Source organism: Talpa europaea, assembly GCF_964194135.1.
Source record: "Talpa europaea genome assembly, chromosome: X".
In the NCBI taxonomy this organism is placed as follows: domain Eukaryota; kingdom Metazoa; phylum Chordata; class Mammalia; order Eulipotyphla; family Talpidae; genus Talpa; species Talpa europaea.
Genome location: NC_140081.1, coordinates 64754922 through 64772622, shown reverse-complemented (window position 1 = coordinate 64772622; position 17701 = coordinate 64754922). Strand labels below are relative to the sequence as shown.

Here is a 17701-nt window from a genome sequence, read left to right as displayed (position 1 = left end):
AAATTAATCAAAAGCAGATTTTTGCTGTTTGGGATTGGCCCAATATGTTACTTATTTTGAAAGCTCATGGGGGAAAGAACATGCAACTCTAATCAAAATAATTTAAACCTTCACAGAGGGTACTCTACAAATTCTAAAAAGTAAAACTTCACATAAGAGGACAGTGAATGAATCATATATAAACTTCTAATAAAATATATTTACTCCTGTGTTAATACTCAGAATTTTGAAAAGGACAAAACAAAAAAAAAAACAAAACAAAAAACCCAACCCATCCTAAAAACAAATGGCTCTCATGGACAAAAAGCATAACTAAATAAATGACTTATGGCAATGAACTATTTAGGAGGTGGCATTAGGAGACTGATGTTAACACAACCCCAAAATGATCAGCTAGACATAAACAACAACAGTATACAGGAAAAAAATGTATTCCTGACATTATGGGAAGAACTTTATACTTAACCAACTGGTTGATTATATAGTTAAAAAGGTAATGCCCAAGTCATTATTCATAAGTTCATGAATTCAATCAATATTACAATTATCTAGAAAATATCAAATTTTATAATGGCTCAGATTCTGTCCACAATACAAATATCTATGTGTATGTAGATTTATATACACACACATCTAAAACCACACATAAGATGATTATTCAAGATTTACTCAGGAGCAATAGAAGGTAGACATTTTATGATATAGTGTCTTAAGGTCATCACACCTATATCAGGAATACTCTTCATGGCATTAGGTTTTGCCCTATATCCCTGAAAACCACATTCTAACATTCTCCACCAGATAAGAATATTCTGAATTTTTGTCTTCTACTGTGAGTCAAATTACTAGTTTACACTACTTGTGCTTCAGATTTAAAAGACACACACACATTTCTTTAAAGTTGTTCCATTTAAGAATCACTAGAAACTCTTAACACCACTCATATATAACACAATTTTGTATAAATGATATTTGGGTGCAATCCAGTGGATTCAATCCAAACTTCCAAGGGAACCTCATTTTGAGGCAACCCTCACAAGGAGATTCCACATATGGTTCAAGCAATATTCTAGAGGGGTTCCAGTGTATGTTTTCTGAAATGCTTGTAGCAATCAATGATATCTTGAAATCTTTCACGAAGACAAAGAGATCATAGCAATTGGATCCCTGTCCCCTAAATTAAGCCTTAATATTCCACATATACATTTATCAGCACAACTTATTAGTTATCTTCCCAAGTATTTGATTTTCAACCAATTCTAAATTTAAAGTAAGCCTCCTTTTTTTTTTTTGGAAACACTCCCAGTACCAAAGTATACTTAAAATCTCATTTGCTGAATTCCTACCTGTAACTTTCAATTCAGTTGTTCGTCTCACAAGTTTCCCTTCATATTTTAGTTCACATGTGTAATTTCCTCCATCTTCTTCTTGAACTTCCTGGATAAGAAGAGCATTTCCTTTCTGTATTATTATGCTTCTCCACATTTTTGGCTTGCATTCCTACAGAAAAAATTTGCAGGTAAGCAAAAAAATTAAAATTTACTTCATATAGTCTTCATACTGGCAAGTTAGAGCTTTCAATTTTTTTTATACCCTTCTCATTAGTTTTCAAAATATACAACATAAAAGTTAAGTCAAGGCCCAGGAATCATCACAAATGTCTCTTATTGTGTCTAATTCAAATATCACAGCTATCACACTAAGTCTTATTTTATTTTTTAAAGATTTATTTATTTTGCATGGAAGAACCAGGCTGTAGGCCAGAGGTGGGAGTGAAGGGGGTGAGAGGATTTACCATTGACAGAGTGAGAAGCAGAACAGACAGATCCACTGAAATACACTGCTGAGGGAAGCAGTAGGCACGAGACAGGAGAGGTCTACTATGCCATGTGGGTTTGCTCCCTGGGCTGGGATGGAACTCAGGCCATAGTCGTGATAGTGCCTAAGTGCTATTTTAAAGGCCTAATTCCAAAAGCAGAAAGTTTTAGAGACATTCTGTAAAAAAAAAAGAAAAGCATACAAACTTCTCAAATGCAAAGGATAGCAGAGTCTTAAAAGCTGCTAAATGTCAATATAATGCGCTGGTTCCGCCTATTTGACAGTCATATTCTTAACAGGGGAGTGTTCATAACAACATATTATAAGAGAGTCTTAAGCATTATTAAAAATTCAGAGTAGACTTTTTCATGCTGTCAATACAGATTACAATGGCTTCATTGATTACTTGGAGGAAAAACTAATACTAACATTTCAGAGTCTAAATGAGGATCCACACTGTTTTATCAGTAGTAACAGAATGGAGAAATTATCTGCATACTTTCTGAGTTTAGTGATATGATCAGAGGATAACATTTGGGTTTTGATGTCAAATTTTCTACTATCCTGATGGGAATGTGAGACTGGATTTCCCTAAAAGGGAATGAGTTCAATAACTTTCTAGAGTGACAAGGATACAGCAATAGTAAAATATGTAGGAATATTCAGCCAGGTAGCTTTGTCTTTGGGGATTTTTTTCAGATTACTGTTTAGATATTATTTCAGTCAGTCTAACACTCATCTCAAAAGTTCAGCTAAAGTGATGACCAATAACTGCAAACATTAGTGGAGGTATGGGGAATGGCACCAAGGGGTGCTAAATAATCAAGGCAAATGCATTTTATTATCTAAATTTTGATTCTGTTAGTTAAGGCAATGAAGAAATTGGTTGGGGGCCTCCCTGTTGGCTCAGGGGTTAAAGTCTCAGCTATCAAGCTATCACCAGCCACTGCAGCACAAGTTCGATCCTGGCCAGGGAGCTAACTACATGGCACAGCAGACCTTTCCTGTCTTGTCCACTGCTCCCCTCAGCAGTGTATTTAAGTAGATATGCCTGTTCTGCTCTCCAGCTATTTCTTGTGACCCCTTTCACCCCCTCATACTTCTGGCTTGTACCCCAGTTCTTGCATGCATAAATAAATAAAATAAATCTTAAAAAATAAATTGGTTGTAAAGCAGATGATGTGAACAATGGTTGAAACTGCAACTTTCCCACTATGGTATATACAGACTCTTCATCTCTCCTCACCACTGGCCCCTCCCATGCACATACAATAAACATTTATGGAAAGGTACAGTCAATGCTGATTCTCAATCCCCAAACTCTGCAAGCTTCTGTGTGAGTGTGTGTGTGTGTGTGTGTGTGTGTGTGTAAAATGACTTGGGAGAGCAAGTTATCCATTTATTAGTGTTTAACTATAGCAATTTATTTTCTTTTATGGTAGTAGGAATTTTGACAACAAAATACAAAAACTGGCACTTAACTTCACAGGTATAATATTTAAGAGATATATTTGCTTTATTTCCAATATAACTACCCACACACAATGTCAGTAAGTAAATAAAAGTAATACTATCTAGGGCAATGAGATATAAGGCTGCTTTGCTCCCTAGGGTCTTTCCAAAGAACAGTTAAGGGTCTGTCTGAAATTATATTATATACCATGTCTGGCAAGGTTTATCACCTATATGAGATTTGCTTTAGAGTTAAACCTTGGGATATAAGGTTTCTGGGAAAATGAAGAAGAAAGTCTGAGCAGAAAGAAAAAAATAAGTCCAGCTGCCACTGTCGTCATACAATAATAATCCACAATTATTTTCGCATAGCTTCCAACTCTGATAGCTTCGGATTTCTAAAGAATCATTCAGAAGGTCATTAAACAAAAATATGGTCCCTTTGGGCATTTTGAGAGGAAAGGAAAGTGAAAACTGAGCTGCTTCACTTTCACATAGTGGTGGTGGGGGCAAGCAAATGAGCCCACACACTTATTTTATTCAAAGACAAATGGCAACGTTTTCTGATGTCATTTTTTTTTGGGGGGGGGAGTCCATTTGCAAAGAGCTCTAATCATCTTCATTGCATGTTTTTCTCCAGGAAGGACAAACTAAAGAGGGTACAGGAATTAGAAATTCCTGATGAAGAACAACCTGGAACCTTTACATGTTCTTTGGGATAGATCTAGAGTCCCAAGGGCTTTCCAAGTTGTCATCTAGCCTTATATAGGTGTTTTTTTGTTTGTTTTGTTCTTTGTATTTATTTTTACCCAATAGAAATTTTCACGTTTTTAAACTAGCATAGGAATATGCTACCTTCAGGTCATATCTACTCCTCTGGAGACAAAGTAACGTAGAGGAAAAACCAAAATGACATTAGAGCAAGACAACTCTAGGTCATAATCTGGGGTTTATGGCCCCAAGTCAGGGACCTTAGGTAAACTATTCAACTTATTTACCTCTCAGTTTCTTACTCTGCCTATGGGGACAATATACACTACCATATGAGTAACCAGAATCCAGAGACACACAGAGTTTATTCATCACACTCCTGTATACATTTTTATACTGTATATAGCTATCATCCAGCACAAAGTTTTCCATCCCTAAACTTCCCCAATCCTGGATTATGTTTTCCACAAATATCCAGCTCTACTTGTTAAAAATCAGTGCTAATGAACTAATCACATAAAAACAAATCTTCAGGGCCTCCCTGGTGGCGCAAGGGGTGAAGCACCACACTATGAAGCAATCCACAGCCTCTGCTGCAAGAGTTCGATCCCCAGCCAGAGAGAAACCCGCATGGCGCAGCAAACCTCTCCTGTCTTGCCTGCTGCTCCCCTCGGCAGTGTATTTCAGTCAATCTTCCTGTTCTGTTACCCACTCTGTCTCTGGTGAAGCCTTTCACCCCCCCCCACATCTCTGGCCTATACCCCAGCTCTTGTATGCATAAATAAATCTTTGGAAAAAAAAACAAATCTTCAGTTATTGTTTGACCATTCCCCAGCAATAAAATACTTTACCCTATGAAACATGCATATATATGTAACTCCTAAGAAGTTACTCCAACACTAACCCTAGCAGGTAGGTAGTGAAAATTTATTTTGTTCAAAACAGCCTTATAGATAACCATCCTACCCCCACCAAGCCATCCTTCAGGTTGTTGGCTATCCTCCCCATATCTGGGCACCTACATTTAATATCAGAAGTCTTCTAGGCTCTCTACTCATTATTTGCAGCATCTTTTCCTTAAGCTGCCGGCTGCTATGTTTACTACTATCACTGCTTCTCATCTGTCCCCAATCATGTCTTTTCTAGTGAACAAACAACATGGCCATATCTCACTGCCCCCAAATCAGTTTAATTTGATTCTGATAGCCTGTTAGGCTAAGGAATTTGAAACACAAAGGCCAAATCTCAAAATGGTTGTTTATTCAAGGCAAAGACAAATCACCCAAGGCTCAAGTATGAGAAAGCCCCTGGTATTGTCCACAATGTATCATTCCTCTATTATTTAATGTCCTTGAGACTATTAAAAATAAACATCATCAACCTGAGGGTTTTGTTGAAGGCTAGTCTTGCTGAAGGTGTGTAAGTTCAAAAGCTCCAATTCATGGCCCAGATGCATTTCAAAGAGCAGTTTTCAGGGCCTCTCCGGTGGCGCAGCGGTTGAGCGCTGGGTTACGAAGCTGCCCACAGCCTCTGCAGCACCAGTTCGATCCCTGGCTGCTCCCCGGCCACCGGAGGAGGGTCCCACATGGCACGCAGAACTCTCCTGCTGCCTGCTGCTCCCCTCAGCAGTGTAATTCAGTCCTTCTGCCTGCTCTGCTCCCCGCTCTAGCTCTGGTGAATTCTCTCACCCTCCCGCACTTCTGATTGTACCCAGTGCTTGTATAAATAATAAATAAATAAATCTTTAAAAAAAAAAAAGAGCAGTTTTCAGTAGCACATCTTTGGTCAGTCAAAATAATGTCAGCCTTTAAAGTTTTTCCCCCTTCCAGCAATTCTGGATGGCAGATGTAATTTGCCATCAGTTTCTGGGTTGAAAGCTCAGTATGCACAACAGAAACATCTGTTAACCAATCCTCTTAGAACAACCTGTTGCTAGTCACATTTTAATCTTGGAGTTTCCAATCTGATCTATGCAACACCTACAGTTATAGGCAACTTCTGATACATCGTCATCATACCCACAGGCCTTTCTACATCAGTTTGATTTTTTGGTGGTTATGGTGACTTCAGTGCTATTCAAAGCACACAACTTATTCCTCATGACTAGAACACCAGGCTCATTTTAATTATTATTGTGTTCTGAGGTTCAGACACAAAGCAGCTATGCAATGATAAGCCAATATACAACATCTGATACTCAAAGTACCTTTGTTCAAATGCCTAACACCAATCCCATCAGGTCCAGCTTCTCCACTTTCCCCTGGAGACTGGACTATTCCCCACAGCATCTAGATATATGCCTGAGTTTTCTTCTATTTAAAGATGAGAGAGATAGAAGCACAGTGTGGGATTAGGTATCGACCCTTTCGGTTTTGTCTCTACTCCAAATGCCTAGAATAACCCACATTAGGGAATCCTTCCCTTCCCCAGCTCTGTTTCTCCCACTTTCTATTTTCACAGTCCTCATGTTGAAGGTGAAGGCTGAGAGTGCTTTAGGGTATAAGTTCTAGACAAAAGTATTTGGATTGGGATCTCAAGTTGTAGGCTCCTGAGCATGCTACTTAATTAATATCAGCTTCAGTTGCTTCAGCTATAAAAACAAGTGGTGACTACCAGCAGCCCAGCTACCCCAGAGCACCTCTTGCCACCTACCTAGCTGGCTAAGGGCCACACTTCCACTGTGGGCTACTGCTGGAACTGCACACGGCTGCTGGATCAGCAAACACCAGCATGGCAGGCAGGCTAGACACACTGAACACATCCCACAACAGCAGGCAGCCACATGCCAAGTCCAGATCCACAAAAACAACATTCTACTAAACCTTAGTCCAGAGTCAAGATCAAATCCAACCAAAGTACAACTGTCTGGCATAACTGAAAATCTTACCATAGGGTTGCCCTGACACAGCAGGCAGGTAAGGGCAACCAGCAAAGGGGCATACCTCAAGTGACCAATTTGGGAAGCCAGTTTTTTCCAGAATACCATGTGATATCACCAACATAAGACTAGACCTTTAGCACTAAAACAAATAGTAGTGTTGCCTGAAACATACAGGTAAACACAGAGAACCACGCAAAATGAGAAAATAGGAAAAACATGACCAGATTAATAAAAACAAAACAAAACTCTGGGAAAAGGTTAAGAAATGGAGATAAGCAAACTACCTGAGGTAAAAATTCAAAGAAATGGTTATAAAGATGTTCACTCATCTTGAGAGAAGAGTGGGTGAACTAGAAAAATTAAGAAACTTCCAAACTTCAGAAGAAGAACCGAAGAATATAATAATAGAGCTAAAAAATAAAAGAGAGGGTTCCAATAACAGAATGGATAAAGCAGAGGAAACAATAAGTGAGTTGAAGACAAAATAGGACTCAACTACACAGAGTAGAAAAATGAAAAAAAAAAAATTAACAAATGACAATACCCTAAAAGATATCCAAGACAACATCAAGAAGAAGAATATTTAGATTAGAGGGATCCCAGCAGATGGAGAGAGGGAAAGCACTAGAAAAAAAATATTTCAGGAAATAATCACCAAAAGCTTCCCTAATCTGGGGAAGGAAGCAGATATCCAGGTGTAAGAATCCGAGAGAATTCCAAACAAGAGGAACCCAAAGAAACCCACACCAACATACACAATTGAAATGGCAAGAATTAAAGATAGTTTTAAATGCAGTAAAAGAAAAGTAATGTATTACATACATGGGAAACCCCATAAGGCTATCATCATACATTTCAAACAAAGCCTTACAGGCCAGAAGAGAGTGGCATAACATGTTCAAAGTGCAGAAAGAAAGAAACTCTACCAAGAATTCTATACCTAGTAAGACTGTCATTCTGATTTGAAGGGGAGAGCAAGAGCTTTCCAGATAAGCAAAAGCTAAAGAGAAATTCATCACCACTAAAGTGGCATTACAGAAAATGCTAAGGGGATCTTCTAAAAAAAAGAAGAAAAAAAGGTAAACGCACAGTAAAAGCAGTGGACTGACTACCTATAAATCAAAATGAAGATTAAAATAGGAAAATAGAAAAATTAAAGTTATAACAACTACTCCAGGGATTTATAGAACCAAGGATATAAAGTGAGACACCAAAAATAGAAAACATGCGTGCAAGGGGAGTAAAATGCAATTTTGCAATGTGTTCAATTATAAATAGCTAGCAACTCAGTATAGATCAATATGTACATAAGATCTTATATCAGAACCTCATGGTAACCACAAAGCAGAAACCTAAAACACAAAAGAAATCTTGCCATTTTCAACAGTATAGATGAAACTTGAGGGGATTATGCTAAGTGAAATAAATCAAAAAGAGAAAAACAAATATTCCATGATTTCACTCATTTGTAGAATATAAAGAATAGCAAAAGCAATAAAATACAACAACAAAAACCAAACCCTACGGTCAAACTCTAAGGAACAGGGAGGGATAGCTTGATGGTAGACTGTAATTGGATTTTTGGTGGTGGCAGTGGGGAGAAATACACAGTTGCTAAGAAACTGTACACCTGAAACCTATGTAGTAATATAAACTGTTAACTCAATAAAAAGGGTGAAAAAGTGGCAATATTTACCAAAGGAGGTGATAATGAGAATTAAATGAGGCAATGAAAGCAAATGCTTTGTAACATAGACTATCACATACTTAAACTCAATAAATATTATTATTCAATTATTGTTGTTGTCCTAAGTACTCTGCTTTCAGATTACATCCACATCTGCTATGATATATTAATGGTTGTCAAGAGTTAATGGCATTCACATTTCTATAGACTGCTGTAGACAATCTAAAGTTGTAATTACTAGATTAGGCTGTGATTAACTTCTACTTTCTGACATGTCAAGGGCTTGGAAGTTGTCACTATCAACCTCACAACAAGAAAAAAGGTGGAACAAATTTAAAACCAACAACCCCTATATCCATCACATAATTGAGGTCATAGTGAAAACCACTGTCCCAGAATCTGGAAAGACAGGTAAATACAGAAAATCACAGCTAACTTGGAGCAGAAGCCAGCAACTAGTAGGAACACTTAAAGGAAAACGGACCAGTTTCTGCAGACTGATTGTGAACTTGCTTGAGAAATACAAAGCCCTGGTGCCCCAGTTTAGAGAGGGCACACTTTTGTGAGATTACCTCCAGAGTCCCATGAGGTTCCCACAGTGAAGATCGGAGAAAAACATCCTCGTAATTCTGGTAGACAAAAGGGGAAAGGACCATTTTCAAATATAACCAAGGACCTCTCTTCTCCTTAATAACACCCTGAACTTAAAGGACCTTCAGCCCCCTCAACCCTTCAAAGTAAGAGAAGAAAATATTCAACCCCAGTTCATTTAGCCTTTGAAATAGGAAAAGAAAAATATCCAGCTCCGACCCCCTCTATCCTTCCAGTCTCTCCTAATGGGGGGAGGGAAACTGAGACACACTTGTGATGGTCAATGTCCTGGGACAACGCTCATTGACAGACTAAAATCTAATCACAGGATTGCAGAATGCTTCCCTTTCTCCAACACCTTACCAACAGGGGTCCTGTATAATAACAAGCTAATACACAACTCAGACCAGATTTAAGAAGTTTCTAGGAAAATCCAAAGAGAACATGAAAGTGAAAAACAAGGACACAAGAGGGAATTTAGCTTTCAACACCTATAGCTACAGTAAGTACTAAACATAGTCTCTTAGCCAGATAAAACTTCATACTAAACATCTACTACATCTGTTTCTCTTACTCAGCACATCATGTCTGGCTTTTAAATGAACATTTACAAAGCATACTAAAAGTCAAAAGAAGTTTGAAGAGAGAGTACAACCCTCAAAACCAGACTCAGATATAGCAGAGATTTTGGAATTACCAGACTAGAAATATAAAATAAATAGGACTTATATGCAATGGCTATAGTAGAAATAGTGGGCAACATGTAAGAACAAAGGAGAGGTGTAAATTCTTAGGAAGAATGAAGAGAAAGCCAGAAATCAAAATAATACAATAGCAAGAATACGTCTGCTGGGCACATTAATAGACCAAAGGTGGCTGAGTAAAGAATTAGGATGTTTAAAGACATGTAAGTAGGAATCTCCCAAACTGAAGATCAAAGAAAAAAATAATGGAACAAATATCCAAGAACTATGATAGAAGTTATACAAAAAGTATAACATGAGTATAATGAGAATTCCAGAAAAGAAGATATATTTAAAGGAATTCTAATGCTGGATCATGCAAGATTACAGCAGACTGGGCATGGACAGAAGTTTGGTGAACAGGTAGGCTACCCTAAGAAGCAAAGCTAAGTTGTATACAATATAGAAATTTCAGGCAGGTAGAAAATACTGGACAGAGGGAACAACAGGTATAGAAGCACCCAGATGTGAAAAAGCATGGAGTGAATATAAAAAACAGTATGTGTGTGTGTGTGTGTGTGTGTGTGTGTGTGTGTGTGTGTGAGAGAGAGAGAGAGAGAGAGAGAGAGAATAGTTTGCCCTACTGTGTTGCACTGAGTAGACTTAGACCTTATTCTAAGTTTAATTCCATTCCAGGTTACTAGCACATTGTCAGGGTTCAAATCCAGTTCTGCCACCATATAACCTACCTCATAAGGCTGTTCTAAGAATTAAATAATTAATAGACATATTTGGCACAGTGCTGGGCCCTGGAAATATACTCAATAATAAGGAACTAGTAACTGAATGATTTTATAGGCTCACTGGAGTGCTTTAATAGTGGCATCCTATGATCAGATGGTCCCCGATGAAAGATCACTGTAGTGGATACACAAAAGTTATTGAGACTGTAGAAAAGGACATTGTTTAAGAGGCTGTAATTTGCTTTGATCTGTTTGTATCACTTGGATGATATTAAGGATATATATGAAGTTCCTTATTAACAATATATGAAGATTCTTATTAACAATTCAGAAAAAGATCAACAGCAAATTGCTGTTAAGTTTGAGAAAATTATACACATCTCAAGAATAGAAAGGTTAACAAAATACATCATTTGGATAAGTCAAGAAATTGTATAGTTAAAACTCAACCTTATAACAGTTTTATTCCTAATCACCAAATGCCACAGCAACTCCAATGGTCATCAACAGGCAAATGGCTAAAGAGTGACAAAGCTAGATGGTGGCATACTGGACTACTGAGACTCAGCAATAAAAGGAATGAATTATTGATTCATACCACAACACAGGCACATTTCTAATGCATTATACTGAATGAATGAAGGCCAAGGAGGCTAAATATCATACTATTCCATTTATTTGAAATTCTGGAAAATGTAAAATTATAGGAACAGAAATCAGATGGGTTTTTACAAAGGACAGGAGTTGAGTGACTACAAAGGACTGACTGACTTCAAAGGGGTAAGGAGGAACTAGAAGTCATAGAAATGTTCTATCAATATATCTTCATCACGGTGTATGTATTTGCCAAAATACAAAATGGTATAAAGGGACGAATTACTGTTTGTGAATTATCCAGAATAACAGGGCTTTCAAGCTCAATATAAAGTTCCTAATTCGAATCTGAGATATCTTAGGTAACTCTATTTCCAGCTTTCCACGTAACTGTTAGAGAAGCAGCCTACAAGCCAGTTCGATGGGGCCACAGCTGCCCACTGCCCCTTGCCGCACTCGCCCTGCTGTAGGGCTTCCTGCTCCTACTGATAGCTGCTTAGAAAGCAATCCTGCAGGTGGCTGGAAGTGGATCAAGACCCACTGCCCACCCTAGGCTGTCTGAAACACGGAGGCATCACTGCTGTGGGATCCAGAGTCTGCCCCCTTGTCCCCAAAGCTGGAGTTGGCAAAGGCAACAGGGAGTGGAGAGGCGCCACCATGTGGACTTTAAAACGACAGAGTGCAGGCCAGCCCGTCTTTGTACCATGTGGGGCTGCTGCTTGCTCCCTCATCTCTGCCCAGCGAGCCTATCTGGGATAAAGCAGACGGCCTCTAGCCAATTACTAGCCAACAGATTTTTTTTTAAATATTGATTGATTTATGCAAGCACTGGGTACATTCAGAAGCGCGGGAGGGTGAGAGAATTCACCAGAGCTGGGAGCAGAGCAGGCAGAAGGACCGAAGTATGCTGCTGAGGTGAGCAGCGGGCGGCAGGAGAGGTCTGTGCGCCATGCACGACCTTCCTCTGGTGGCCAGGGAGCAGCCGGGGATGGAACAGGCGCTGCAGAGGCTGCGGGCAGCTTCACAACCCAGCGCTCAACCGCTGTGCCACCCGGGAGGCCCCTAGCCAACAGATTTTATTTTCATTTTTCTCTCAGCTCTCCCTTTTCCTCACTCCCTATGTGAATAATCCCTTTTTGTTCTTCTCTGTGTGTCTGTTTTTGGGTCTTGCCCAGTATTCTGAGACACAGGGGTGATGACTCACTGTCTTTCCTATTTCCCCCAGAAATTGCCGACCCCCCTACATAATCTTTCCCTTTCTATAGTAATAACAGATATCAATAATTTATACAATGGAATTTAAAAAAATGCCTGGGATATATGACAGATATTATTACATCTAATATATATGTGGGGAAATTATGATTCCGCAACATTCATCTACTAATCTTCATTAATGGTGGAATAATGACTAGACTCCTGGTCCCCATTCAAGTACCAGTGCTTATCATCATCAAATAGGTATCAAATGCCCCTTCCTCCTATATTAGCACTTCTTTATAATTTACAAATAGTAAAGGACCCCTTCCCACTTCTAATGCCTTATCTAGACACAAAAACAAGGACAAATGGATTTTAAATCCCATGAAGCTGGAGTTGGGGCACACCAAACTAAAGCCTTCATTCCTGTTGGATAAAGGCATCTTTGAAATTTCTAGTTATGAAATAAAAATTTTAAGGATGAAACTAATCCTTCAGTTACAAAAGAATGCACTTATCAATTACCACCCCAAAGGGACTTAAAAAACACCAAGCATTTGGTAAACCATCATTTTTAGCAAGACGTATTGGTCATTTGACCTATGGTATTATGATGTGTCCAATGAACATTTTCCTCTTAAAAAAATTGTCAGACCCTTTATTTTCTTAGATTTCACATGAGTGAAATCAGTCAGTATTTCTCTTTCCCCTTCTGACTTATTCCACTGAGCACAATCCCCCTACCTCCTTCTATGTTGTAACAAATGGAAAGATTTGTTTTATAGCTAAGTAATAAATATCTAACTTCAGAATTGAGGCTACCAAAGTAGGGGGGGGTGTAACAAGGTAGAGGGAGACTGACCAATGGACTATGGTGGAAGATGGCTGACACTTTGGTGCTGAGCATGGCGTGGTAACCTACATCTAAAGACTGTTACCCCAGGGGCCTTCCTGGTGGCGCAAGGTGTTAAGTGTAAGCACTATGAAGCTATCTGCAACAACTGCAGCACCAGTTCGATCCCTGTCCAGGGAGGTGACCCACATGGCACAGCAGACCTCCCTTGTCTCGCGCACTGTTCCCCTCAGCGGTGTATTTCAGTCAATCCTCCTGTTCTGCTCCCCACTGTCTCTGGTGAATCTTCATCCCCCGCACCTCTGGCCTGTACCCCAGATCTTGTATACATAAATAAATACATCTTAAAAAAATAAAAAATAAAGACTATTGCCCCAGTAAACAGCAATACAATTTTTAAAAATTAAAAAGAACAAAGTTGGAGAATTACAAAAAAGATTAATGTTTTCAGAAACAAGTCTATGTTAAAAAAAAAGAAAATTTAGGTGAGATGTCTTGCTAGCTTTCTTGTAGAAGAAAGCAACACATGTTTGGATTTTTGCCCTTTTTTTGCCTAATGGCAGCAATATCAATCTCATAAGGTTATTGCAATGATCTCACAGTATTCTACAAGTATTAATTATTACCATGAGAAATAAATAAAATTAAGCATAAAATTGTTCAGATAGAATTTATAAAGCATACTGTAATATGAGAGACTTGGGAGATTTTGTAAATGTTAAGATATAGTATATTATCCTTCCCTAAAGATTTAAGAATAATTTCTAACGGACAATTTCAAACATACCAGAAAATTGGGAGAACAGTTTAAATAATTTCCATATACCTATTACCCAAATTAAACCGTTATCAAAATTTTGTCACAAAAAGTACAGATTTTATTAATCTTTGAAAATCTTCCACAATTGTTTCAAAAATCTTTAATTTATTAAAAATATAAAAATGTACACATTTGAGCTAATCTGAATAAACTAATTTTTTTCAAAGATTTTTATTTATTTATTTATACAAGCACTGGGTACAGTCAGAAGCGCGGGAGGGTGACAGAATTCACCAGAGCCAGAGCGGGAAGCAGAACAGGCAGAAGGACCGAAGTACACTGCTGAGGGGAGCAGTGGGTGAGGCAGGGGATGTCTGCATGCCATGTGGGACCCTCACCCGGCAGCTGGGAATCAAACAGGTGCTGCAGAGGCTGCGGGCAGCTTCGCAGTCCAGCACTCAACCGCTGCACCACCAGGGGAGGCCCTAATTTATTTTTTTACTGTATGAGAAGACAGAATTTTACCAGCCCTCTAAAAACCTGAAGTCTTTGAATATTTGTAGGTGGAAATGAAAAATGGCCAACAATGCAATTCCTCCATTGGTATATTCATGCTCTTTTAAGATGTGCCTTTGAGCAACAAGAGAATTTAAAATTAGACATCAAAAACTATTAAGATATGTAGCACAGGAAGTCCTCACTTAAAATTGTCGATAGGTTCTTGGAAACTGCTACTTCAAGCAAAAAGATGATAATGAAATAGTACTTGAATAATATCCTTTAAATGTAGGCCAGGATTGGTTTTTTTCACATCAATGTTTTAACAAAATGACATAGAACAAAACATTGTTATTCGAGGACCTGCATATAAGAGAAGTGAATTGTGTTGGATGGGCTCTAAGATCCCAATGATATTATATAATTCCATATACTTATCTCCAATTTGACCTGAAGAAATCCACTCTGGTTTATTTGAGTATGTTTGAACAATTAGAGCCACTAAGGAGCACCTCAGAAGGAGTTTAGGAGCTGTTTCCAAAGTATCAATTTTCACAGAAAATTCTGTTTACCTCAATGATCCAAGTGTATTAAGATATGCACTTCACAGAGGAATCAGAGCAGTGTTATAATAATGTTATAAGAAGTCAGAAGTTCAGGATTGGAACCTATAATTGGCCATGTGTTAGCTAAGTGACCCTCCACAAGCAATTTCAGGTTTGCCCCCTGTAAAAAGACTAGAAAGTCAGCTGCCAATAAGAAGCCTCACTTTCTTTTGCTAACTAATGAATTTCAGATAGAGGAGATACAGCTCCCCCTCCACATATATCCTTTGCAGTTTGAGGAAAACCAGGACAGATTCATTCAGCCATCTTGAGGCAAAAAATTGTATGTGTCATTTTATGGAAAAGAAGCAGAACTGCAAAGCAAAAGGCCACAGCACCCGTGGTACTAGAGGAGAGTCACTAGCGTACAGGCATACTTATGTGTGCCTCGATCCTTAGTTAGCCACATGGGCCCCAGAGCAGTTCAATTCTACAGGGCATTTCATCAAATAATCTCACTGTGCCATATTGTCATTTTCTATGTGCGCTATAATATAAAAAGATTTAAGAAAGTTTGCTGTCAACTACTATCTACTATGCAAATATTAGTATTGTTTAGAAAATTTCCTTTGCAAAGATCTTCATGTTTATGGTTAAAAACGGAAATATGCCTGCTATTTTTCACTTGATACAAATGCTGTTGATGTCAAGTAGGAGTCGTTCTTCATGGAGCTCTTTCATGAAGAGAAGCTGCTATCTTACCTATATTTCTTCATGAGAACAGGAAAATGCTTTTTTAAAGATTTATTTTTTTTTATTTATGCATAGAACTGGCCAGAGGTGTGTGGGGGGGTGAGAGGATTCATGAGAGACAGAGTAGGGAGCAGAACAGGCAGATCTACTGAAATACACTGCTGAGAGGAGCAGCAGACGAGACAGGAGAGGTCTGCTGCACCATGTGGGTCAGCTCCCTGGCCAGGGATTGAACTCAGGCTGCAACATTGATAAATGCTGAGACTTAATCCCTAGGCCACCAGGGAGGGCCCCAGGAAAATGTGTTTTTTTTTTTTTTTTTTTTTGGTCACTTAACTATCTGAGTCCCAGTGTATTACCTAGTACATGCTAGGTACCCAACCATTATGTGTTGAGTGAATGAACATCTGTGCAAATGATTAAATTTATACTCAATCATCCATAATATTCAAATTGATAAACATCTGAAATTAAAATAGTATGGCAAGATAAAGAGGATGCTAAAAGATAGTCTTAACTTCATTAACATCAACTTCTTATCAACTGAGTTAAGTAATCACATAATGAGTTTTTTACCCCAAGGCATATATCTGTATCTTAATGGTTAATGAATTATTTGGGATTCTATGGTTTACAAATGGGGTAAAGGGGCTCAATTCTGGTGACAACTGGAGTTCGCAGTGAATAACGAAGATGTTCTAGTGTTTTGAGTTCAATGAAGAAATGAAACTTTATCTCATTTCAATGTTTGTGAAAACACTAACATCATTGCATATTCTGTTAGAATGTGGAAGCTCCATTTATACACTGTCATGGGAAGAGGCTAAAAATGTAGCCCCTCCATTACACTAAGCAAAATAAGTCAGAAGGAAAAAGACAAATACCAAATGACTTCACTCCTATGTAGAATATGAAGAAACAAAGCAAAGGGACAGACAAAAACAAAAAATTCACAAACCTTTGAAATCTGACTGTAGAACTAAGACTACCAGAAAAGGAGGTAGGGAGTGGGGAGCAAAGGGGAAAAGCAGCCCAATGGACTAAGGTGGACGATTATTGGTGCTTTAGTGGTAGGTGTGGTAACATACAGTTGTAGAGGTGTGAGGTTATACCCCTAAAACAAATACAGTGGCTATATAGGCCCCTTACACATAACTCTTACATTCTAAGGATGACCAGGATTGGCTTTTTCAGTCATCCTCATGAGTATGCCCCCATGCCACCCCATGCCACCTATCTTCACATCTAGTGTGATTGCATGCAGGCAATGGAAGGCTAGTCCTCAAAGACTAGCATATTTCAGATAGGAGAGGAAACCCATAAGAGAAGATAAGTATAATGATAAAAATTATTAAAGTAAAAAGCAGTGATGAAAGGAAAATAAACCAGTTTAAAGAACACACACACACACACATACATATATATATATATATTTCAAAAGATCATATAACACACATACTTTTCACTGTCAACACACTATACATATTTTGAGACATCTCCATATTATTTTCCATAGCAGCAGGACTAGTAGACCTATGATCCAGCAATTCTACTCCTAAGTATCTACTAAAAGAATGAAAAACACTAATTCAATGGGATATATACATTCCTATATTCACTGCAGCACTATTTACAACAGCCAATCTATGTAAATAACCTCAGTGATCAAAGACTGATGAGTGGATTAGGAAGATGTGGTGTATACACAATGGACTATAATTCAGTTTTATATAAAAAATAACCTCTTGACCTTTGCAACAAAATGGATGGATTGGAGGGGATTATGCTAAGCAAAATAAGTCAGAAGGAGAAAGACAAATACCATATGGTGTGTCTCACATGTGCAATATAGAAAAACAAAAGAAAGGATCAGATAAAAACTAGGTAACAACCCCCAGAAATCTGACTATATAACTGAGGCTACCAGAGAAG

The 17701-nt window shown here is 38.3% G+C and overlaps 1 protein-coding gene across 1 annotated transcript in view; it reads right to left on the bottom strand.

The window, feature by feature from the left end:
* Positions 1-17701, bottom strand: part of IL1RAPL2 (interleukin 1 receptor accessory protein like 2) — a gene marked incomplete at its 3' end in the record, with an annotated part of 1022399 nt that overhangs the window by 490110 nt on the left and 514588 nt on the right. Inside the window, exon 4 of the mRNA XM_084259248.1 lies at positions 1347-1500. Coding sequence (XP_084115374.1) covers positions 1347-1500 — 154 coding nt within the window. The remainder of the gene's footprint in view (positions 1-1346; positions 1501-17701) is intronic.